Raw genomic sequence first — 26,083 nt, forward strand, 5'->3', positions numbered from 1 at the left:
CAAGCAATAAGCAATTCTTCACTTTCTCTCAGTGTATTAGTTGATCGAACAGTCCATGGGTGTACTACCCACTCGTAGTGCCTGCTGGACACTATGAAACACCATTATATCTGTAGACTGTTTGATTAACAAGTACTATCTTTGTACTAATGACATATTCAGGCCCCTTATGAAACTGTGGACTTGAATAGTTAAATGTATGCTTCAACAGCAAGTTTATGCAATTGTTCATCTGAGAAAAAAGAATCAACAAAATGTTTTCCCAGTGTAACATCATACTTACACTCAAATACTAACAAACACATTTGAAGTCACTGAAGAATGATGATGGCCTATATGAAGAAAAGCTAGTCATCAATTATTCAATATTACATCTGAAATGTTTTCCACGACTTAGCAATGCTACAAAGTCGTCATGGTATGAAATTTATTAGTGATATAAAAGATTGCTATTAACAGCATTAAGGTTTCATTATTATGGAAACAAGGTTTGCACTACAATTAAAAATCTGCTACTAATTTCTGATACCAGCTGGATTTTAACAAATAAATAAAGTGATACAACCACCTCACACAAGAGATTGCACCAGTATGTACAAGAATGGCTTACTCCAGTGAAAAAATTAAATTGCTGTGGACATGTAACCCTGTTCTAACACTGTAGAAACAGGAATAAGTAAAATACAGTAATAAGGCCAAAATAATATTGATTTTTTTAGTTTGACATTATTTATTGAGTAAGTTGTTCAGTTTTAATTCAGTTCTCTCTGTATTTGATTCTGGAGTGTGTTAATGAAGACTGTTCATAGAGAAATGATATCATTATGCACTGAATCTCACTTTAATAGCGTATAGAACTAAGCTAGGATGAGTATAGCACAAGGATTTTACCTGTTTATACAACCCACAAGTTGATGAGGCCTTAAGCTGCTTCTCTCTCCCAATCAGGAGATTTCCTGTTGCAGGATAGCATGAGCTTTGCTCACATGGATGTGGACGTTGAGGTATATATCCTGCATCATAGGTATATAATTATCAGCATTTAATATTTGTTTGTCATGCAGTTCTGAACCAAGCAGTGTTATGAAAATTGAACAGAATATTCATAATTTATTAAGCATATACATAGGTAAAGGAGTGTAACTGAAGCTACATAATTTACATTGTATCTTAAGCATCATCTCTCTCATAATGGTAACTGAATATATGAAGCATTTTGTTCTCAGAACAGTTATATAAATCATGATCTACAAGTTCACTGACCAAATAGTCTGCTGGATATGGCATGTTGCGAAGCCAGACTATAAGATTAGGGCCATTCAGATGTGCTATACTAGAAATGAGTGGTCAGAAACACACTAATTGTTTTCACATATGACTGTATATTGTACAGTCATATTATCAGCATAAAATGAGTACATCAAAAACTCACTAAAAATGGAATGAAAACTTTTAAAAAATGTAGCATTATGTTAAAGGTGCATCAAGATAATGTCTGTTATCTCCACAGTTCATTAGTCCTGACCACCAGAGTAGGGCCATGGGGCAGTTTCTCAGTGACATGTACAACCTTTAACACATATGACAAATAAGAAATATCAGAAAAAAGTCTGTTTTACACTATGTAGTAGGCCTGAACATTCGGTGTAATATTGGGTTTATTTGGTTCTTTGTTGGAATGTAGTTCCAAGAGCGAAATGGAAGAAAAGTTTCTCTAAAATATATCTGACACAATGACTGCTGTTGTGTTTTAGCCCGATACATGCTATTCTTGATCAACAACGATACCTAGCAGCACTTAGGACTATTCATCCAAAATATATTCTGGGGAATAACAATCAACACATTGTCATTTCATGTATACATAATGGTCAGGATAGTTCAAAGTGAAACTTAGCTAGTCAAAAAACACAGCAACTAAGTGTCAAAATTTGTGTTCACATAGTCACTAAGACTTGAGATATCTTTGGCTGAGAGCCTACAGAAACCCTGAAAGACGTGTTTGCATGAGATCCTCTGTTGTTCAACCACAGTAGCAGACATTGCCAATCTTGTGTAACAGCTTCACGTTTGGCAAGCACATTACTTGGAGTTGTGGGGTTCCTCATTACATATGGATGACATTATGAGATTCCACCAAACCATGATTCTTTTAGATTTTGTAAGCGATGACATTTACACTTACATCACTTCTATATCTATTTGCTCCATACAAGCAGGATTATCTCAGTTTAATCATTTGTAACTGCTTGAATTCAGCTTATTTGGCACCCTCCAGTACTCATAGGTCACAGTGGCTATTGGCAGATAGCTTGCAGCTCAGTAGCATTATCTGGCTCATAAAGGACCTTGACTTGTATAATTCATGATTGTTTAAACAATATCATGCCATTTCTAATTATTTACATGTGCTGCTCTGCTTTGTATTTTTCATTTGGCTCTGATAATTGCTTCTTAGTGTTGAAGGTTTCACATTGCATAAAATGCAAATTGAAATATGATTATGATGAGAATACTAAGAAGCCCTTCTAGTACAATAATACTGGAAGATTCTTCATGGAATACAAATAACAGATGGAGTGATGGTAATCATTCACTATATAGTTGAATAAACAGGACTTAAAAACATTGCTGAGTTTTCATAAAACATTGTCTGAATGCTCAGCAATGTTTTCAGTCTTGTTTACATGCTTCCTTGACATCAGTGTCAGAATTATAAGAGACAGAATCACTACATGAAGCATCTGTCAAGAGCCACTGAAATCTTTAATACCATTACTAATGTACATAGCCAACATTACATTTTACAGAGAAAGAGCTGATTCTTAAGTTACAACACACAGCTTCCTGTGACATGAATGACTATTTTACTAACATTAATTAGTTATGCGGAGATAAAGTCTGAAACATACAAAAAAAAAATTTAATTTGATCACACATTTAACATGTCAATAGAAGTCAATATGTAAGTCAATATAAGTATCTAGTCACAAAACACAGATGTGTATTTAAAATAATATTAAAAATATTATTATCCTATGTAAATGAGTACAAGCATATGAAATACCAAGGTACTACTTCACCATCAAATAAGGCACTAGCTATATAAAACTGCTTTTAGTGTTACAAAACCTAGCTCATTTTTACCCCTCAACAATTTTTTTTTGTTACCTTCACTTAATATCAAGGGTAACCTACATGTGTTAGAAAGCAAGAATATTTCAGTATTGACACAAATTATGAAATAATGATGAACAAATTAGTAAAACAATATTAGATATAACTGGAACCATATTTGGCAAAAACTGGTGAGTCTTCTGCTGAAACAGCAACGTTAGCTCCCACATTTGGCACTGTGAGTGCAAATCCTTTTATTAGTACAGCACATCAAGTCTTATTCAAAGTCACACCTGTTAAGCTGCAACCATTCACCCATATCATTAGTTTTGTTAAACAAACTACAATAGCAATGGTTGTCAGCTGTTTCCACACCCAGGATGTATATAAGAGAGCCCTGGCATGACAATACCTCGCTGACCTGGCAGACCATACCAATAAGCCAAGTGGCTCAGAGGATGTACATCACTTTCACCTTGTTCAGTCATTGTCTCTGTTGGTATATGTGAAATATCGATGTCTCCTCTGTGTGTAGGTTTAATGGCGCCTTGCTGTGCACCTGACCAATACAATACACACAAATTTTCATTCTTCTTGAAAAAGAATAAGTCTAAGACACATACAGCATCAAGCCTGAGAGCCATGGAAAAGAATTTTGATTTATTTGAAATGGCGAATTAATCCACCTTACTAACTACTTCTATGAATTGTATTAATGCAAGAATCTTGGATTTGGTAGTGAGTACAGCTATCAATAATATGAGAATGGCAAAAAGGAACACAAAAGTGTACTTTAATGGATAAAAAAGCCTGTGGGATAGTTATACTAAATAATGACAAAAACATTTAGAAAGGGACAAACAAATAAAAATTTACTTTTCTTATAGCTCACTGAGTAAAAGGAAAGGTAATTGATTGACAATACTAAAAATGTTCCCACATAAAGACTGAAGATTTTCAGAAATACCTTCCCTCCTTTCCAGTGCCCTTCATCCAGTCAACACTGGATCTGTACTGGTATCGTACTTTTACAATTTTGCTGAGAACCAACCATACCCTTATGGCTATTATTATGATGGGGCTGCTCCACACAAAAACATTTTAAAGTCTCTGGTGCCCTCCCCTTGGGGGAAGTAATCTGTGTACCCCTTGTTCACATCTAGGGTAATAGCATGGTCAAATGTGACATTTTTCAGTGTTTGGGCACTGTATCTGAGGCAGTACATGGGGACCAGCCTAGTATTTACCTCAGTGGATGTGTAAAACTGCCCATGAACCACATCCAGGCTGGTCGGCACACCGCCTCCATTGTTAATCCATGAGGCGGATTTGATCTGGGTCTGGAACCAGGCACTTTAATGTGCTCGCCTGTTTAAGTGGATAGGTTTTACAGGGAAAACATAATGGAAGAGGTACAGCTTTTAGTGTTATGATTGATTTACCTTGGAGAAAAAGCTATGAGATACCAAAACTATGTCGAAAGGCGGTGTAGCGAAAAGCTCTTTTTCAAAAAATAGTATTTTAGGAAAATTGACCACATACTGAAACAATAAAAGTAAAAAAAATATATTATATTCAAGAGCTCATGACAATGAGATAAAAGTAGAAAAACAAATTTATGAATTAACAGCATAACCTATAGCATTACATATTGTCTTCTGAAAGTTATTTTATTTTCTCTTTTACAGAGGTTCTTTTCTTAGCTTTTTCACTTTCCACAGCTATACCCATTATATTTATATTTAGGATATGGGCAGTTCCTGTCACTTTAATCTCTACATCCTTATCTACATTTCACTACAATGAGCAGCTCACTAGAGTTGACTGTTTATTCTTGAGGTCATTTTCTACATACATTTCTCTCCAATGGCCCTGTGTTTCAATTTTTGTCTTATGCCCAAAAAGGTTTATCATCTGCTCAGTGTAACTGAAACTCCAGGGTATGATTTGAAAATGTAAAACATTAATTATATGTGACATAAATGTAAGTTATAGCTTTATTCTTAATTCTTTCAACTCATGTTTAAAAATTAAGCAAGAAACAAGTCTGAAAGAATTTAAATATTGTGTGTGTGTGTGTGTGTGTGTGTGTGTGTGTGTGTGTGTGTGTGTGTGTGTGTGTGTGTGTGAGGAGAGAGAGAGAGAGAGAGAGAGAGAGAGAGAGAGAGAGAGAACTTTAAAACATAGAGAATTTTACATTGTTTTTATCGCTGAAAACTATTATGTGAAAGACACAAAACCAAATGCTCAGGAAACATTTGTGCATATACGTGTTTGTTGACACAATCACCCTACAAACCTTTCAATTTCCACATCTCCTAGTCATCCGTGATTTGAGCATGTTCAGTGTGACTGAAGTAACTGTTCCAAATCACTGATAAAAATATATTTATCTATTCATATTTCAGTAGTATGCAGGAGATGTTGGAGATACTTAAAACAGAATATGAGTCCTTGAAGAGAGAAAGACATGAATATACAGCCACAAATCAGGAGGTGAGAGTCAATCATCACAACAGGGGAGGGCTAAGCATTGAGAATACACATCAGGCACCTGGGCTAGATGTGGGGAACAATGCATGGATAATTCAAAGCAGATTACGAGCTAAAAACAATTTTAGAACCTTCAGCATTGCAGCGCATCAGCAATTGTTGGTTAATATAGTAAAAAACTAAAAACCCGCCTCGATTGCAAAAAAAGCACCTAGCGTTAAGTGTTAACCCAGGTTTCGGCATAGACAACAACACCTTCTTCAGAACCACAATAAAACCCACAAGTATCTAAGAAGACCTTTGTCAATGACTAGAAGAACACCATAGCTATACATTTATAAACGAAAAAGAAAAGGAAACCACAAACAGTACATATGTACAAAGTCAAAAACACTACTTAACTTAATGCTGTACGCTCGACCTCACACTGGTCTATGTTTGATGGGCCAAGATCCGCCATAAACTGCAGCTACAAACATTCGCTCACTTACAAACCTGACCCGCTATCTATGTGCAAGACAAGGGAAGTTACTTGAATGCGCATGCACATACGAATATGAGAAAGTTTATACATGGGTTGGGGCTAAATAGCCCATATATTCCCAACCATGGATCCACGTATATAAAAAAATGAAATGGATAGAACAAGAGACGAGCTAAATAGGATATGAAACCTAAAAATAACTGCACACCGTTGCTTACGCTAGTAAAGAAACATATATATGAAGCTACCTATAACAACAGGAGGAACTCTTAAAACTATACCTAAAGCCAGTAGTTAGCCTGGGTGGGTGGGGGGGGGGGGGGGGGGGGGGGAAGGGGTGCTGAGGGGACGTAATTTAAAGACGTCGTGGTAATAAAGATAATATAGGGATAAAACGTGAGGTGTTCAACAGGCTAAAATCACCTTCATCGTAAAAGGAAAATGAGAATAAAAAGAAAGAAGATGAACAGCTTGACCAACCGCACTCACCAATCAGCGTGCACATGTGATAATCCCCATATCATCAGATTTACAAGTATGAAGAACAAAGTACAGGCGCGAAACATTAAAAACATTTTCTATTTCTTAGTAGGAGTTGGTCATTGGGGATATTGTCTTTAACATGTTGCAGATGCTTAAAGATCTGCATTTCTTCCAAAACATCCAATTTTAAGGCCTTAACCTCGGCATGAGGTAACTCGATAGTAACTGGAGGGCTCGGCGCATGAGCCGTTAGCACAAGGTGTTCCGCATAAGTAGAGCCTTTAGGACTGTCACCGCAGGAAAAAATGCAGATCTTTAAGCATCTGCAACATGTTAAAGACAATATCCCCAATGACCAACTCCTACCAAGAAATAGAAAATATTTTGAAGGTTTCGCGCCTTTACTTTGTTCTTCATACTTGTAAACCTGATGATCTGGGGATAATCACATGCGCGCGCTGAGCACGGTTGGTCAAGCTGTTCATCTTCTTTCTTTTTATCCTCATTTCCCTTTTACGATGAAGGTGATTTTAGCCTGTTGAACACCTTATGTTTTATCCCTATACCTTCATTACCACAACGTCTTTAGATTACGTCCCCTCAGGACCCCCCCCCCCCTCCCCTCCAGGCTAACTACTGGCTTTAGGTATAGTTTTTAAGAGTTCCTCCTGTTGTCATAGGTAGCTTCGTATATATGTTTCTTTACTAGCATAAGCAACGGTGTGCAGTTATTTTTAGGTTTCATATCCTATTTAGCTCATCTCTTGTTCTATCCATTTCATTTTTTGATATACATTGATCCACAGTTGGGAATATATGGGCTATTTAACCCCGACCCATGTATAAAATTTCTCGTATTCGTATGCGCATGCGCATTCAAGTAACTTCCCTTGTCTTGTGGATGTGCATCGATAGTGGGTCAGGCTTGTAAGTGAGCGACCGTTTGTAGCTGCAGTTTTGGTGGGTCATGGCCCACCAAACATAGGCCAGTGTGAGGAGGAGCGTACACCATTAAGTTAAGTAGTGGTTTTGACTTTGTACATATGTACTATTTGTGGTTTCCTTTCTTTTAATCATTGACAAAGGTCTTCTTAGGCACTTGTGGGTTTTATTGTGGTTTTGAAGAAGGTGTAGTTATCTATGCCGAAACCTGGGTTAACACTTAACACTAGGTTTGTTTTTTTTTTTTTTTTTTTTTTTTATTTTTAACAATAGAGGCAGGGTTCTTAGTTTTTTAATATAAAAACAAATTTTTCCCTGGAAGTCACTGACGGGGAAAAAAGAAGATTTGCTCCCAGTCAGTATTTAAATAAATATTACAGCTAGCAAAGGTAGCACACAAAGAAACCATTACTGCTTGCACAACATCTGAAAACATGCTTAATTTTTTTGTCCATCATATTTGGAGAATGTTGTAATATTTAATGCCCTGCAACATTATCTAGCATATACTGAAGAACTATCACAATTTATTTAACTGAAAGCAACTAATTATCTTTCTTAGGAGCATAAATGTAATCATTTATAATGTTTCTGAATATAACACATACTACCATTATGTAACAAGAAAAAATCTGTCTTTGATAGTGAAAAAAATCTCAAAAACATTGTTGATGTTTCATAAGGCAATTTGTATCACACTTGAAAGGAAGCAGAAATTAAATAACTATACCTGCATGGTAAACTGTTTCACACAAATCTGCTAACATAAAAAACTACAAGTATTAGCATGTCATTCTATTCTTTTGAGAGCTTTATATTTGCTCTACTTCTTCAAAACAAGTTTTTTATTTGGCTATCACATTTCAGTTTTGAGAGTATTGGTCAGTTTATGAATTAAATAAACATTTCACCAAAAATCAGTTACTATATTTTTTTACTTTAACATGAATTATTGTTTTTGGGGTAGAGTTTTGTCTTGACTGATTTTTGCTATTCCTCATATGGGTAGAGTTTTGTCTTGCTGATTTTTGCTATTCCTCATATAATTACATTATCTTATTATTTAACTGTACATCCTATGTGCAATAAAAGCAACAAAAAGGACAGTTGTAGTGACATAAAAATTTATACTGCAACAGAGATTCTTATAGCCCTTAGTTTCCAGAAAAATATTATTTTTAACAGCTACTGTAGCAGTGTGACACAGTCTATTTTTTATATGCAATATTGTTTTTAGAAATTTAAAAACCCAAAAAAGGGACATTTCTCAGATAAAGAGTTACCGCAGCTCTAAGAAAATATTTGTGCATATTGCTGTGACTACAAGAAACATGTGAACATTCAGCTTCCTGGCAGATCAAGGAATGGATACACAGAATATATGTATAACAAGATTTAATTTTTAATGACTATCTATTGGGAGAGTGGCACTTCAGAAAAGTTTAGTAATTTATCAGATGCAATAAAAGTAAAGAGCCTGGACCTACACAATATGGAGTAGAATTAACACGACTCATCACATTTCAGCACTACACATATGTGTGAAACAAATCTGGAGGCAGGTAGTAGTTGCATTTGATGGAGATGTGTGATAATTCAGTGGATAATAATTTCATTATGCAGAAGAGTTAAAGTCACCATACAGTTACCGATATGGACACTGTTTACACCTGCAGTTCATAAGGTGATGTTTAAAATGGTGTGAAATTATCTTTTAATATAAAACCACTATTCTCTCTTTATTTCTCTTCACATTTTGTAGTTTCACTATCTCCATGTTTCCACTAGTCTACTCCTCTTATCAGTATTGTACAACTATTGTTCTTTAATCACAATGTTTATCCTCTTCCTGTTATTATTAACATCCCCATTCTCCATCTTTTCATTATATGTTTATGCATTCCTAATGCTAGTTCTCTTTGGAAAGTCATTTTGCTTTGTTAACCATTACTTGATTTCAATTATTAAATATTACTATGAAAACTATACACAGAAAAGTTTGTAAATTATTCCTTGTAAATTTTTATATCCATGGAATGCAATATTTAACAGTTTTCTCACCTCTTCCAGGAGGATTACGGTTCCGCTCTCTTGTCTTAATTTGTCCTAGGGTTGTCCCTGCAATACAGAAGAACAATGGATTAATTAAAGTGTGTACCTCATAAAATAATCACAGGGCAAATCTATGAATATTGGAGATTAATTGGAAAGAAAACTGTTATATTTCCTCACTAGTTTTTCAGTTTCTTCACTGTCTCATTGCTGCATTATTATAGCACTTCAGAATGAATACTTTACTGAGATAGATCTCATTATTTGAAACTTACTGTTACTCTGAATAATTCCAAGTTTAATTTCATTTTCAGCATTTGGTATGTATACCACATGATCAGCACCATATTAAATAGGTGGAACCAATGACAATAAAATTTCTCTTTAAAGGACATATAGAGCAAATAATAACTAATTACATGTCATATTAACACATCATAATAACTGGCAACAAATAAAATTGTTTTAGGTTAGTAGAAAAATAAAAGGTACAGAACAGCCTAAATACATAAATTTGTTCTGAAATGAAACTGCTACCTAATCTTCTGTTTATACAATGGATTCCAGAAGGTGACAATTAACAATATGTATACAGAGCGTTCAAAAAATTCTCAAAATTTCTACAGGAGGTAGTACTGGCCAAAACTAAAAGAAAAGTCCCTGTAATGATGTGAAGAGTGGAAGTGGAAAATGTTCTAAGTGTCAAATCTCACACGTGTCAGGAGAAACATAAAACAATGTATCTCTTTTTGTACATAACTTATTTGTATTCAAAAAATTGAGAAGATATTTTGATGCCACAGATTTATGCTGCTAACCTCATCATTGCAAAAAATAATGAAACAAACCTGAAAATAAACAATTTATTAAAAAATGTTTTAAGTGCCATACAGATAAATTAACTGGTTTTAAGTGCCCACATAAATAGTTTTTTGTTTCAAGTGTCATTAATACAGAGGACTATGTTTTATTTGTGTTAATGTAAGTGCAGAAATACAGCAGTAATATTTTAATTAGTAGAATTGTCATATATGCTAGACATTGTCAAGTTAAGGGACGATCTAGATTACTATAAAAACAGAAGTAAAACTTCAAACCGCCAAGATCACTATTGTGCAGCATTTATTGTGATGCCCAGTTTCAGCAAACTACATTGCCATCATCAGATCTTCTGCAGAACATTTCACTGAATCTTGACCAAATGCATCTTACATCATATCATATCACAGAATGATATTTCACACAAACATGAGAACAATAGTATATTAGAAAGTCAAGCATGAAATAACCATTAAAAAACAACACACATATTGCACTGGTTATTCAAGGTCATTTTCGTACATTAACAGAATGAAGATGTCTTCTTGCTTACCCTTCTTCATTTTTCTACAATTCCTAAATCTCTGTCGCAGTTAAAAAAGCTGTGCCCACTCAACAAAACTGTGCTTGTTATCTCCTCAAACCATTCCAGGCTAAATGAAGGTGACCTTGACACATGGCACTTCAAATTTCACTAGGAAGCACAGCATACCACAAAAAACCCTGCACCATCTAGTAATGAATGACTAAAACATTTTGCCCATGATTTGACACTTGAAGCAAGTCTAGGGACATGAAACACAGTACTGAGTACGTAGTAACATTGAAAGCCCATTTTGTGAAAAAATGGCACTTAAAATGTTTTCCATTTCCATCCTTCTTATGCTCAGAAACCAATATCTGTTGATATATGAACCATTTTACTTGTGACAAATAATGTGTAGTAATTGGTGAAAGAGCCCATCTTACTGTTGCAGCTAATTGCGCGATGAATTCCCAGAGCAACTGGAGAAATTTACACTCACAGAACAATGATGAGTGTGGTTTATGCATAACAACTTCAGTTCTGATTTCCTAGGCAGACATCGGCAGAAATGCTGAACTCTTTACTCAACATTCATAATTTTCCTAGTTTTAAAGAAAAAGATCAGATGGTGCTGTAGAGGTGTCAATGTTTCTCGGTGTAACAATAAAGGTTCATCCTGGAATGTAGCTGTAGTTAATCATATGGGATTACCATACAAAATATTACTCACTAGTTAGTTTAAAGGGCTGTAGATGGTTATTTAAGTCACAGCAGTGAAGTATCCAGAACGAATTTTTCATTCCGCAGCAGAATATGTACTAATATGAAACTTCCTAGCACTGGTTACAGTGAACAAGAGCCTGGATGAAAAACTTCGTGGCAGATTAAAACTGTATGCCAGATCAGGACTCGAAACTGGGGCCTTTGCCATTTGTGGGCAAGTGCTCTATCACTGTGCCACCGAAGCACACCTCACAACTCGTCCTCAGAGCTTCACTTACACCAGTGCCTCATCTCCCATATTCCAAACTTCACAAAAGTGTTCCTAGCAAACTTGCAAGGCTGGCATGCCTGGAAGAAAGTTTCACAGGAGAACTGTGAAGTTTGGAAGGTATAAGATGAGATACTGGTGGAAGTAAACCTGTGATGAGTTGTGCTCAGGTAGCTTAGTAGTAGAGCACTTGCCCACAAAAGGCCAAGGTCCTGGATTTGACTCCCAGTCTGGTGCACAGTCTTAACCTGCCAGGAAGTTCCAGGGCTGTGCAGTGATATGTGTGTTCCAGTCAGTTGTATGGCATTACGACAGCAAGATGAGTCAACTAGGAGAGCTATCAATGCTTGGGCGTATCCATCACCCCCTTATGAATGAAGTTGTCAAATTTGTTGATGTATCAATGTGGCCCCTCCAACATGTCTACAAGCAATGGTGTACCACTGTGACACTGAGTAAGAACAGTGCTTGTAAAAAGTGTCATACCCTGTCAATGACAATTGATTTCAACCAGTTTCTGAACAAACACTGTGGAGTGAGCTGCATGTAATGCACATTTGGAGTCAGGTCCCTCATAAGAGGCCATTCCTCATGTTGGTGCATGAAGCTGCACGTTTTCAGTGAGCTGAACAGCAAGGAAACTAGACAGTACCTCACTGAAAGCTTGTAGTCTGGCCTGAAGAATCGCAATTTTGGCTCTTTTTTTAAGCAGCGCAGTGTGATTTGATTAGTCTTTTAACACACAGTGTGTGTTAGGTGTAGTTCAGGCTGGAGGTTGTTCTGTGATGATTTGGTGGTGTTCATAACGTGACTTGGAATCACTCATTCTGGTTACAGTGAACAAGAGCTTGGATGAAAAACTTCCTGGCAGATTAAAACTGTGTGCCAGAATGAGACTCGAACTTGGGACCTTTGCCTTTTGCGGGCAAGTGCTCTACCAACTGAGCCATCCAAGCACAACTCACGAACCGTCCTCACAGCTTTAATTCTGCCAGTACCTCATCTCCTGTGAACTTCACAGCTCTCCTGTGAACCTTACAAGACTAGCACTTCGCACTTCTGGAAGAAAGGATATTGCAGAGATATGGCTTAGCCACAGCCTAGGGGATTGTTTCCAGAATAAATCTTCACTCCGCAGTGGAGTGTGCGCTGATGTGAAACTTCCTGGCAGATTAAAACTGTGTAGGTACGAGATGAGGTCCTGGCAGAATTGAAGCTGTCAGGACAGGTTATGAGTCATGCTTAAGTAGCTCAGTCGGGAGAGCGCACTTGTCCATCAAAGTCAAAAGTCCTGAGTTCTAGTCTCAGCCTGGCATACAGTTTTAATCTGCCAGGAAGTTTCACATCAGTGCACACTCCAGTGCAGAGTGAAAATTCGTTCTGGAAGAGCCTGGATGTTTATGACAACATTCTCAGTAAATAGTGTTACCACTCCTGTTACATCTTCATGGTATGTATGATTTGGACATCATAATTATCATCTTCAATTATGACACCAGCTATGTTCACAGGGCTACACACATAGTCAAACAAGGAAACAACACTCAGGTACCCTACTGCAACTCAATTGGACCTATATCACATTATCTTGAACCCATAGAAAATGTCCGACTCTTTGGGACAGAGGGTGAAAGAAAGCAATCAGACCCCACAGTTCAGTGTCTCTACAGGATCTAATCAGCAGTCAGGGGCTTTGTTGGATAAGACACCTGAAGAACTCTGTGGGATCTCTTCCTTGCCGAATTGAGGTCAGCATCAAGGGTGGATGCTGTGTCACACCATAGTATCAAGGTGTCTTCTGAAGGGAACTTATTTTCTGTCCAGTGTGCTTTAGTCATGATCAACTGATGATAATAGAAACAGTGAATAGACAGGCACATTGTAGCACGTCACTCAGAATTTCAAAGTTTAATGCTGGACACTGTAGCTGGTGAGCAGCTAAATCCTCCACCCCAGTATAAAAACCACCACCACACCCGTGTACTTTCGTTCATCTCACGTCACAAGTTGAGACAGGTGGGTGCACGAACACTGCCACGCATGGGAAAAGATCGCCCTGGATGACATATTGAGGTAAGCACTAGCAGATGCGGAAACCCACGTGAAACAATTTTTTTTCTTTATTGTTATTTCACTCCCCAAAATGGGGTGGGCTGGCACCGGTACAATATACTGCTCTTTAGCCAAGAGAGTTAAAGAAAAAACATAGTCAAATGAGAAAAGAATATATAACATAGAATGGTATAAAGTGATGAATAAACAAGAACAAAACTAGATGAGTCTAAATGGTAGATTTAAAAACAACATTGACGAGAGCCACACACACAGGTGCAAAATGAACACTGTGAGTTGACACAAAAGCAAAAAAAACCCCACAGTAGGAACACAAATGAATGATGCTGGCGACACTGTTGGACTGTTGGTGCTGGTGGAACGTAGCACTGCACACAACACTGAAGAAACACTGACACCACAACAAAAACGTTAAAAATCACTGCACCAAAGGGGACCTAGCACCGGGTGCAGGGAGGAGGGGGGGGGAGAAAAGGGAGGGGGAGAGAGAGTGGGGGGGACCAGGAGAGGGTTAGTGGGGCAGTGGAGGGGAGAAGGAATGGAGTCGGAAGCCCAGGGGGGGGGGGTGAAAAGGAGAAAGAAGGTGTTACGCAGGGAAAAAGGAAGAAGAAGGGAAGGGGGAGAGAGGGAGTCCTGAGGAGGGGGGAGGGAAAAAGGAGGGACTACATCTGGTAGGAGGGGTTGATGGAAGGCACGAGGACATTATCTGGGGGTAGTTGGCGGAAGCCATCTTGGGCGAGGGTATGGAGTGTGTGGAGATGGAGACCAGGTGGGACACTGTGGTACAGGCGCGGCAGTGGGCTAGGGTGGATGAGGATGGGGGAAAGCAAAGGATGGGGGGGTTCCAGTTTGCGGGAGACGTATAGGATCCATCCTCGTTCTAGGAACAGGAGGAGATGGGGCAAGGGAATCAGATCATAAAGGATCCACGTGGGGGATGGGAGACTGATGCAATAAGCAAGGCGGAGTGCATGGTGCTCGAGGATTTGGAGGGATTTGTCATAGGTGGGGAGGCAGAAATCCAAGTAGGATGGGCATAAGATAGGATGGGACATTGAGGGACTTATAGCTATGTAGGATAGTGGAAGGGTCTAATCCCCATGTTCGACCAGAGAGGAGTTTGAGGAGATGGAGACGGTTACGTGTCTTGGCTTGGACTGTGAGGAGATGGAGGGTCCAGAAAAGGTGGCGGTCGAGAGTGATGCCAAGTTACTTGAGGGTGGGAGTGACGGCAATGGGGCGGCCATAGATGGTAACGTAGAAATCTAGGAGGCAGAAGGAGGGCGTGGTGCAGCTTACGATGATTGCCTGGGTCTTGGAGGGATTGATCTTAAGGAGCCTTTGGTTGCACCATGCGGTGAACAGGTCAAGATGGGACTGGAGGAGGCGTTGGGAACGCTGGAGGGAGAGGGCAAGAGCGAGGAAGGCGGTATCATCGGCATATTGCAGGAGATGGAGGGAAGTAATGCAGCCCACTTGCCAAAGAGAACTGTCTGTAGCTGAGAAGCACGAGCGCGATATGAATGCGGCAGTGAGTCGCGTATACATTGTGATGTGCGCTATGCGCAACATTATCTTCTTCTTTTTCTTGTTCCTTTGCCCCTCACTGGCGCGAGGTCGGCATGGTTATTAAGATATTTGGCGTGGTTAATTCAAAGTATGGTCGGATGCCCTTCCTGTCGCCACCACGTCACCCCCTGAGACGGAATGTGTGTACTTTAACTGCCTCCGTATAGTGTTATTTACGTGGAAGTGAACGAAAGTTTCCTAAATGTTTGTGAATCGTGTAACTAAAGCACGATCTGTGTGCCAGCCCGGTATTCACCTAGTGAGAAACTGCATAAGAACCACAACCAGCCTGGCCGGCACACCGACACTCGTCGCTAATTGCTGGGCGGATTCTATCCAGGGCCTGCGTACCTCCCTATCCGGGCGGGTCGCTATACAAAATAGTTTGTGCTATTCTAAAAACATTTTCATGAATGCAATTACGTCGATATTGTAACTGCGACTGACCTGAAGAGGTTCGAGCGATGTAAATTATTTTAACACTTCATGCACTGATGTACCCGAAATAATATCGCACAATTTCTGTAGGTGTGTGTACATGGTATCATCAGCGCAGACTCAATAACTTGCTAAAATTTGCACCGCGTATGCAACTACGGAAATGCGTTTTTACATAACCATACATGTTTCATTTTATTCAGTTAAAACACCGCTAAAGGTAGGCTTTCATTGTCGGTTTCTTGCTTGCGATGTAGATTTGTTGTCTGCATGCACGTTCATTAGAATTTTCTTCTTTGTCACTGGTGCTGTACGTAAACAATAAAAGAAACAGAGCCAATAAAAACGAACAATGAAACAGAATAAGGCTAACAATGAAGTGTACTGGTTAGGTCATGTCTTTTGGACGGCCAGTAACACAGACCAAGCGTAGATGCGGGCCGAAAGGGGGCGAGGGGAGAACGGCTTTGCCACTGCCCCCTTGGCTATGGGCAAGTCTGATCACAATAGCTCCTTTCTCTCATTCTGCCATACCATGTCGATCCATCTTAAGGGACTTGCACACGCTCAATATTTATTGCCAATACTAGTTTTTCAGACCTTCAATATACTGTGGCGAACTCACACCATTAGTAATACTGACAAAAATGATCAGCTGACGGCGCGGTTTACAGGGTTAAGATGTTGAACACTCAAAAGAAAGCATGTGCTGCAATTGTATTAGCTTTAGCCTGCAAGCACAGAAAACAGAAGAAATGGATACGAGAATGGTTGAGAAAAAAAAGGAGCGACTGGTCACATTGTACTTTACTGACGTATCAGACCGACGGATCCGAAATATTTCATAAATTATTTTCCGACGAGCCCTGCGTCGTACGACAAGTTGTTAATGTTGATACGAGATGAAATAGAGAAACAAAACACGTTAATGAGAGAAGCAATCGCAGTCGACGAGATATAAGGCGTAACTTTGAGATTTCTGGCGATAGGTGCGTCATTCGAGTGCAAGAAGTTTATCTCCATAATATCAGGAAACACATTTGGTAACATTCTATGTAAACCTGTGAAGCAATTATATCTGCCTGTCAAGGATATGGCCGGCCGTGGCCGAGCGGTTCTAGGCGCTTCAGTCCGGGACCGCGCTGCTGCTACGGTCGCAGGTTCGAATCCTGCCTCGGACATGCATGTGTGTGATGTCTATAGGTTAGTTAGGTTTAAGTAGTTCTAGGTTCTAGGGAACTGATGACCTCAGAAGTTAAGCCCCATAGTGCTTTGAACCATTTGAACCTTTTTATCTTTTTGTCGAAGCTATGCTCAGAAAAATAACGTAAAACATTATTTTAAGTTTTGTAATAATTTGGTGAAATTGGCATGCATTTCGCAGAGCCCTTACTAGTCATTGCAGATACATGACTTATTACTGGAAGTGGAAGTGTTTTCGAAAGTGCTTTGTATTTCACCAACCTATACTATAGTTCCATGCGAATAAAGCAAGCAGTTCAATTAGCAAAGGGTATAGCAATCGGCCACAATGATGTTTATTTCATATCTACATTTTGGTCACTGGATGGCCATTTTCAGTGCAGAAATGTAAATCAGAACCTACACACTAACAAAACACTCGGAGATGCTCATAGGCCCAACTGGACTATGTGCATATACAAGCGTTTTTAATGTTTTGACTTACATTTCTGCACTGAAGATGGCCACACAGTGACCGGAATCGCCGGCCTAGGTGGCCGAGCGCTTCTAGGAGCTACAGCCTGGAACCACGAGACCGCTACGGTTGCACGTGCGAATCCTGCCTCGGGCATAGATGTGTGTGATGTCCTTAGGTTAGTTATGTTTAAGTAGTGCTAAGTTCTGGGGGACTGAGGACCTCAGAAATTAAGTCCCATAGTGCTTAGAGCCATTTGAACCATTTTTTGTCCGGAATCTAGACACGAAATAGACATCACTGTAACTGATTGCTACACCCTTTACGACTTGAAACGAATACTATCACTGGGCACACTTGTTTTTCTGTGAAATCAAACCTGATAAAGTGAGCAGTGTCACAGAAAATTCTCCGCTGACCATCCTTAAGGCACAAACAATGACTACCTTCGAACAGATCTATTAAAAGTAGTGTTAAAAGACTACTAGAAAAATTCGATCTGCGGTATGATATGCATTCATAAACTTATTTATAGATTCTTCCCCCACTTCTTAGTACAACAATTCCATATTCAACAGAATAAATTGTTATTCATCCGTAAGTATATAAACACTAAAGCCTTTATTCAGAGATTTAGTATACAGAGTACACTAACGCTATTGACAACATCTGAATGGAGAATGCTGTCAAACCGCCAATACTTGACATCACACGTTCAGTATGTGTTGAGAGTACCTTTTGAGGGCCATCAATATTGCTCGTCAATATTTCCAATACTGACAATACGACGGACAATATATTGACGGTTTGTCAATATTACTGAACGTGTGAGATCCCCTTTACAGCGCTGGTCCCATATAGCCCCCTGACATTAGCACATCACTTCGTTGGCACACATGACCGCCTAGTCCCATTTCAACACCGTCTACAGCGGTCCACAGCGCTCAGTGTGCTCTTTAGAGGGGATGACTAACATTTTGTCTGAAGAGCTTACTTTCGATATGTTGTCGCCTACGACAGATGACTGACGGCGACGCTTTTTACCCGCGGCACATCCTTTACACTGTAGGCTATTGAGATGGGCTGTACACAACTGTGACCATAACGGGCTGTGTTATTTGTTTTTTGAGGACTGGCAACGCTGAGTGTAGTGGGGGTTCCCCTGACCAGAGCGAGCATCGTAGGAATGCGGTAGTAAGTAAACTCACGCTGTAGTGTCCAGTTACGTGAAAGACGTCCGCCAAGTACGGACCGCGCAACATGCGCAACCTCGGGGATGGAGAGTCGTATGCTCCGGGCAGCTATTGTCTGGCAGCTATCAAATGACCGGATATCGCGTCTTGTCCACTCCGCACTTGCCTGTCACGCCGACGGCCAGTACAAATTCTGACGAATTTCCCGCGACACATCCAAGCCTTGAGCTGTGGCGACTGGAGACTTCGCACACTGACACACCAGAACCTCTAATTCAGTTGCTCATGAGGGTGCGTCTTAACGTGACTGCAGTGCTTAAGCAAATCTATACTGTATACGGAAAAATGAGAGGTTACTGTACTACTTCGTTCACAGATGACGTACTGAGCTATTGTTGAACCGCGACAGAAAGACTGCAAGATAACATTATCATCATGTTTGAAATATTGCCGGCCGGAGTAGCCGAGCGGTTCTAGGCGCTACAGTCTGGAGGCGCGCGACCGCTACGGTCGCAGGTTCGTATCCTGCCTCGGGCATGGATGTGTGTGATGTCCATAGGTTAGTTAGGTTTAAGTAGTTCTAAGTTCTAGGGGACTGATGACCTCAGAAGTTAAGTCCTATAGTGCTCAGAACCAATTGATCTATTTTTTAAATATTTTTTCTTTATTGTTATTTTTTTCTCCCTCGCTCCATATGGGCGGAGGGTGGGCTGCCAGCGGTACAATACTCCGCATAGAGCATTTACAGAAAATAAATGGAGAAATCATAAAATATGTTTATGGATGCTAAATTAAAAGATCTCTTAAAATACAGTTTACAGATGATTACACATATACAGAGTGGTTTTCTTCGTTTAAAAAAGGATAAAAACTCCGACAGGTAAATATAAAAAATACAAAAACAGACATTTAAAACTTTAAAATGAAAGGACGACGTCCCTTAAAAAGAAGCACTGCACTTTCACTAATGAGCTGAAGGGCCTGTGTTGGGTGAAGAAGTTGTGAGGGATTAAACGTTAGCATGCTCGTTGGTATAAATTTTATAAGCCAGTGTGTGGTATCTAAACGAGAAGGGAAGGTGATAATGTGAATATTGGGCAGACGGAAAAGAAAAATAAATCTGATGGGTGAGCAGGGCCGTGATATCACGAGACGAAAGAGGGAGGGAAGGGAGAGGGAGGAGCCCCGATGTGAAAGCCGGCCGGAATGGCCGAGCGATTCTAGGCGCTTCAGTCTGGAACCGCGCGACCGCTACGGTCGCAGGTTCGAATCCTGCATCCTGCCTCGGGCATGGATGTGTGTGATGTCCTTAGGTTAGTTAGGTTTAAGTAGTTTTAAGTTCTAGGGGACTGATGACACTTTTCCGACCGCAGCGCCGTATTCTGCCTGTTTACATATCTCTGTATTTGAATACGCATGCCCATACCAGTTTCTTTGGAGCTTCAGCGTAGAAGCTACGGGGATTGGTACTGTTAGTAGTGACAAAGGATGGTGATTAGATAGGAAAGATGCAATAAGACGGATGTAGTTAAATGGAAGTGCGTGTGTCTGAAGTTGAAAAGAAGACCAGAATGCCATGTACGATCGCAGGCATTGTCTAGGTCGGCGGAGACAAAAATGAGGGATTTCATGTCTAGATTTCATTTTTTGGGAACAATAAACGTTACCGATGAATCGAAAGCCTTTGGGAATCAATTTTCCTAGACTAACAAGTATACTACTTGATCTAAAGTATGCTACGTCAGTGCGTGAGAAACAGCGTGCTTAATCAGTTTAACTGAGGAAAAGGGGGGGGGGGGGGGGAGGAAAGGTAAGGCAGTATTGATGCAGGCTGCATCGGGATATCAAGCGACAGCGGCGGCGACGAGTGAAAACATGTGCTGGATCGGGATTCGAACCCGGAGTCTCCTGCTTACTAGGCAGTTGCTTTAAACACTGCGCCCCCCCCCCCCCCCCCCCCCCCGGGACCCAATGTTTATGGAAATTGCGCGGACATCTCGGCTCACTTCACGGCCGCCCCACATTTGCACTGAGCGCCCACCTACCCGCAGTCCCTGCCTATTTCCTACATGCTCGTTACTCTGAGACTTCTGCAGGAGGTCGGACGTACGAGGATAATCCCAAAAGTAAAGTCTCCTATTTTTTATAAGTACATAGACCTGTTTATTTCTACAATGGTTTACATCGGTTTACAGCTTGAACATTTAGCTATTTTTCGAAATAATCACCATTTCTGTCGATGCATTTTTGTAGAGCTGTGGCAATTTTTGTATGCCCATATCTTACCAGCTCGTCGCCATGCTTTACAGAAGGTTATGAACCTCTTCTTCCACCTCGTCGTCGGAGCTGATGGCGACGAGCTGGTATGACATGGGCATACAAAAACTGCCACAGCTCTACAAAAATGCATCAACAGAAATGGTGATTATGTCGAAAAATAGCTAAATGTCCAAGCTGTAAACTGGTGTAAACAATTGTAGAAATAAACAAATCTATGTACTTATAAAAAAATAGGAGACCTTACTTTTGGGATTACCCTCGTAATTGTGCATCCGCACTGAAGAAGTTGGACCCATTGACCAACGAGGCGAATCAATTATATGAATGTGTTGGTTCAAATGGCTCTGAGCACTATGGGACTTCACATCTTAGGTCATCAGCCCCCTAGAAATTAGAACTACTTAAACCTAACTAACCTAAGGACATCACACACATCCATGCCCGAGGCAGGATTCGAACCTGCGACCGTAGCAGTTCCGCGGTTCCGGATTGCAGCGCCTAGAACCGCACGGCCACCGCGGCCGGCTATATGAATGTGCGGTATCTGTTCTTTCAGACATGTCCGAAAGAGCACACACCACCGCATTCACATAAGTGCTTAACAGAGTTTGGAACTCCTAGAGTTCGTTCACAAATGGAGCATTCTCTCCTTCAGCATGACAATGCCAGACAACACACGAGCGCTGCGACATCTGCAACAATCCGACGCCTTGGGTTCACACATCGATCGTCCTCCATACAGTCCCGACTTGGCACCATCCGACTTGCATCTGTTTCCAGAACTTAATGAACACCTTCAAGGATTTCACTTTGACAGTGACGAAGCGGTGCAAGCAGAGGTCATGATGTGGCTGTGTTAACAAAGTCAAACATTCTGCAATGACGGTATCAACGAATTGGTCTCCAGTTGGATGAAATGTGTTCACCGCCAAGGTGACTACTTTGAGCAATAAATATGTAGACATGAAGAATAAACATTTATATTGTTAACGACGTTTGTTTTATTTTAAAAGCTTTAAAAGTTTTCACATAAAAATTCAGAAGCATTACTTTTCAACACGCACTCGGGGGACACTTTCATGAGGTGTCTGCACGTCTGTGGAGGAATAGCAGAGTCCTCTTATTCAAGAGAGAAAACCAGTGAGGTAGTGACGTTGGGGCAGGCCGCTGTAGTCGAACGATTCTAGACGCTTCAGTCGGGAACCACGCGGCTGCTACGGTCGCAGGTTCGAATCCTGCCTAAGGCATGGATGTGTGTGATGTCCTTAGGTTAGTTAGGTTTAAGTAGTTCTAAGTTCTAGGGGACTGATGACCTCAGATGTTAAGTCCCATAGTGCTCAGAGCCATTTGAGCCATTTGAACTAGTATACGTTCGAAGTCTGAGCTGTTCTGACAAGCACATTCGGTGTCACTGTTTTTCTAATGACAACACACCACTCATGGGTCCGCCTCTTGTGATAACTAGTGGTCAATTCCGCATTACATACGGGTTTCCCGATATTCTGATCAGTTAGACTATATTTACAATACGATGTACGGAACTTTTCTTTGCCATCCCCATTATAATTGCTGTATATAGGTACAGTGTGCCAAAATCTGTGCTTTTTAAATCTATTGACGTATAAAAGATTATACGGGTTTTTCCCTATGTATGAACTGAGAATACAATCAAACAACAAGTGAGTTTGAAAGACACATCTTAAGTTGTTCCTCAAAAGAAGATGTTAATGTAACAACCAGAGGATTAGCACGAACAGTGAGAGCACAATACTTCAGCAAGCAAAATTTCAAGAAGTAGGCATGAGCACTGAAGCACTGTGGTAGATCGCCAGTTTCATTTCTACGAGTATATACACGTAGCTTTCGAAAAGATAAATTATTGGATAAACGTTTCACGCTTTTCTTGCCGCAGTGTATCTGAGATGTAAGTCAACCTTCTGAGGGCATTCGCCATAGTCATCATAAGCCTGATTTCTCAACTCAGACCCGGCGCGCGGTAAAAAAATGTTTCTCAAGATCATCATCGCGAAAAACTACGTTCCCAAGATAAATTATTGGCTTGTACGTATGTGCCATATGAGCAATTTTCCCAGAGTGACATTATCGTAACAGACAATACCTCGTTTTTTTGCGAAACTATAGAAATATCATGTTGTTGCAGCCGATAACGTTTTTAGTCACAGCTCTAACTCTACAACCAACTTAGATCCTGCAGCAGACGGTCTGAACATCATTCCTAAAAAGCTGAGTAGGCATACGGTAAATAGTTTTCTGTCTACACTGGCACAAGTAATGAAAATTTACCTATCCCCACCCTGTACTCCTCAAATTAATGTCAATGTTTGATATTGGAAGATTTCTTCCTAACAAAAATGCTCTCTTTGGCAGTACTATTCTGCTTTTTATGTCTCCCTTCTTTCGTCTATTATTTATTATTTTGCTCCAAGATACTAGAATTCCTTCACTTCGTGATCCCCAGTTTTGATGTTAAGTTCGTCACTAATCTCATTCTTCCGTTTTCTCTTCTTATTACACTGTTCAGACTCAACAGGTCCGGTAGTAGTTCCTCACTTTCACTGAAGATAGTAATGTCAGCAGCGAATCCTGTCATTGCTCTCGCTTCCCCCTGAATTCTAATCACACTCTTGAATCTGCCTTACTTCCTTCATTTCTTGTTCGATGTACAGATTGAAAAGGAGGGGGACAGTGTGAATCCTTGTCTTACACCCTCTTTGACTGCAGCACTTCGTTCTTGTCTTCCATTTTCATTAGTCCCGCTTGGTTCTTGTACATGTTGTACATTACTTGTATTTCACTACTGCTTAAACTTATTTTTCTGAGAATTTGGAACATCTTATACCATTTTACGTTGGCGTGTGCTTTTTCTAGATCGATACATCCTATGAAAGTATCTTGATCTTTCTTAAGTCTTCCTTCCTGAAGTCAAACGAATCCTCCGATTTTCTTTTCCATTCTTCTATACACCTTTCTTGTCAGCAACTTCGGTGCATGAGCTGTTAAATTCTCGCACTTGTCTGCCCTTCGCATCTTCGAAATTGTGTGGATGATCTTTTTCCGAAAGTCTGTTTTTTTTTTCCCACTACAGCGTTCCAATCGCCTAAGATTATTAGATTTTCATCTCCCTTTAAAAACTGAATTACGCATTCAATATCCTCATATACTTTCTCTACCTCTTCACGTCTTCTGCTTGTGATGTCGGTATGTACATATGAACTATTGTTGTCGTTCGTTAGCTGTCTGTTCTGATAAGAATAAACCTATCACTGAAATGTTCACAGTAACTCACCGTCTGCCCTATCTTCTGCTCATAAAGAACATATTCCAGTTATACCATTTTCTACTGTTGCCAATATTCGTCTGACCAGAAATCCAAATCTACTTCTCCATTTCACTTCACTGATACTTTGCCACGTTCCTTTTTCAAATTTTCAAGCTTTCCTACCACATCCAGACATCTGACGTTCCTTTGCCGCAACTCTCGCAATACTACCGTTTCGTTCTTTATTCAGTCTTTGCCTCGTGGTCACTCACCCTTGGAAGTTCCCTCGGGGTGATCGGAATGCGGACTAATACGGAATCTTTTGCCAACAGAGATATCACCAGGACACATTTACAATTATGGCCACATATCATATGGACACATATTATGTGTCTTTTATGTAGTGGCTTCCATTGCGTTGTACATCCTCATGCAACCGATCACTGCTAAACTTCCACCTAACAGCAACAGGGTGCCATGAACCAAGGGGAGCCACAGCACGTGGCAAAGGGGGGGGGGGGGGGGGGGGGAGGGAAGGGGGGGGGGGGTGAGCGGAATCTCCAAACTCTCTCAGTGCAAGGGAAAAATGCAGTGTGTAATAAAATGCTTTTCTTTCGAGAAAATCATTTAAAAGTCGGTATTATGCAAGTTTTTGAAAGGTTCATAACGGACTTTTTTATGGTCACTTATATTAAAAATACTTCACATCCCCAGGTCAACTCCCCCTCCCCGCCGCCACAAACTATCGCATGGGTGCCCTCGCTCTACACCTCTGTCCGCTGCTCCGCCTCTGACAGTGCCGTCAGCCGAACAAGGATGACATCACACAAAACTGCAAGGATAGTGATTACCACGTTTCACCCGCTATGCCCGAGTGTTTAAGAATGGGCGATTAGGAAGCCCACTTGAGGTGCAATACGGTGCCTGAGCGATCGCAAAACAAGCTACCACGGTAGCCATCTGGCAGTGGTGCCGAATATACAGCGCCAACCGGACTGCGCTAGGAGCGCGAGCAGAAGCGCACGGCTGGCTACCCAGCAACAAGTGTGCGGGGGCGTTCCGGTTCCGCCAAATTGGGGCCGCTGCGACCACACAGCCATGTCTCAGCCGTCTCCGCTTTACCCCCAGCGCTCTGCCACAACGGTTTCCTTCTAATCTGTAGTCACATATGTAATGGGATAGCGATATGCATATACAGGGTGTTACAAAAAGGTACGGCCAAACTTTCAGGAAATATTCCTCACACACAAATAAAGAAAAGATGTTATGTGTCCGGAAACGCTTAATTTCCATGTTAGAGCTCATTTTAGTTTCGTCAGTATGTACTGTACTTCCTCGATTCACCGCCAGTTGGCCCAATTGAAGGAAGGTAATGTTGACTTCGGTGCTTGTGTTGAAATGCGATTCATTGCTCTACAGTACTAGCATCAAGCACATCAGTACGTAGCATCAACAGGTTAGTGTTCATCACGAACGTGATTTTGCAGTCAGTGCAATGTTTACAAATGCGGAGTTGGCAGATGCCCTTTTGATGTATGGATTACCACGGGGCAATAGCCGTGGCGCGGTACGTTTGTATCGAGACAGATTTCCAGAACGAAGGTGTCCCGACAGGAAGACGTTCGAAGCAATTGATCGGCGTCTTAGGGAGCACGGAACATTCCAGCCTATGACTCGCGACTGGGG

General features: G+C 40.5%; 1 protein-coding gene across 2 annotated transcripts in view; it reads right to left on the reverse strand.

Moving 5' to 3' along the window:
• Window positions 1-26,083, reverse strand: part of LOC126297623 (laminin subunit beta-1) — a 319,924-nt gene that overhangs the window by 129,985 nt on the left and 163,856 nt on the right. Inside the window, exons 4-6 of one of the 2 annotated variants that reach the window (XM_049988639.1) lie at window positions 9,581-9,637; window positions 3,530-3,676; window positions 892-1,013 (exon numbers count right to left, since the gene is read on the reverse strand). In XM_049988639.1, the coding sequence (XP_049844596.1) occupies window positions 892-1,013; window positions 3,530-3,676; window positions 9,581-9,637 (326 nt within the window). The remainder of the gene's footprint in view (window positions 1-891; window positions 1,014-3,529; window positions 3,677-9,580; window positions 9,638-26,083) is intronic. The other variant, XM_049988640.1, reaches the window with a different exon arrangement.

This window comes from Schistocerca gregaria, chromosome X (assembly GCF_023897955.1).
Source record: "Schistocerca gregaria isolate iqSchGreg1 chromosome X, iqSchGreg1.2, whole genome shotgun sequence".
Taxonomy (NCBI): Eukaryota; Metazoa; Arthropoda; class Insecta; order Orthoptera; family Acrididae; genus Schistocerca; species Schistocerca gregaria.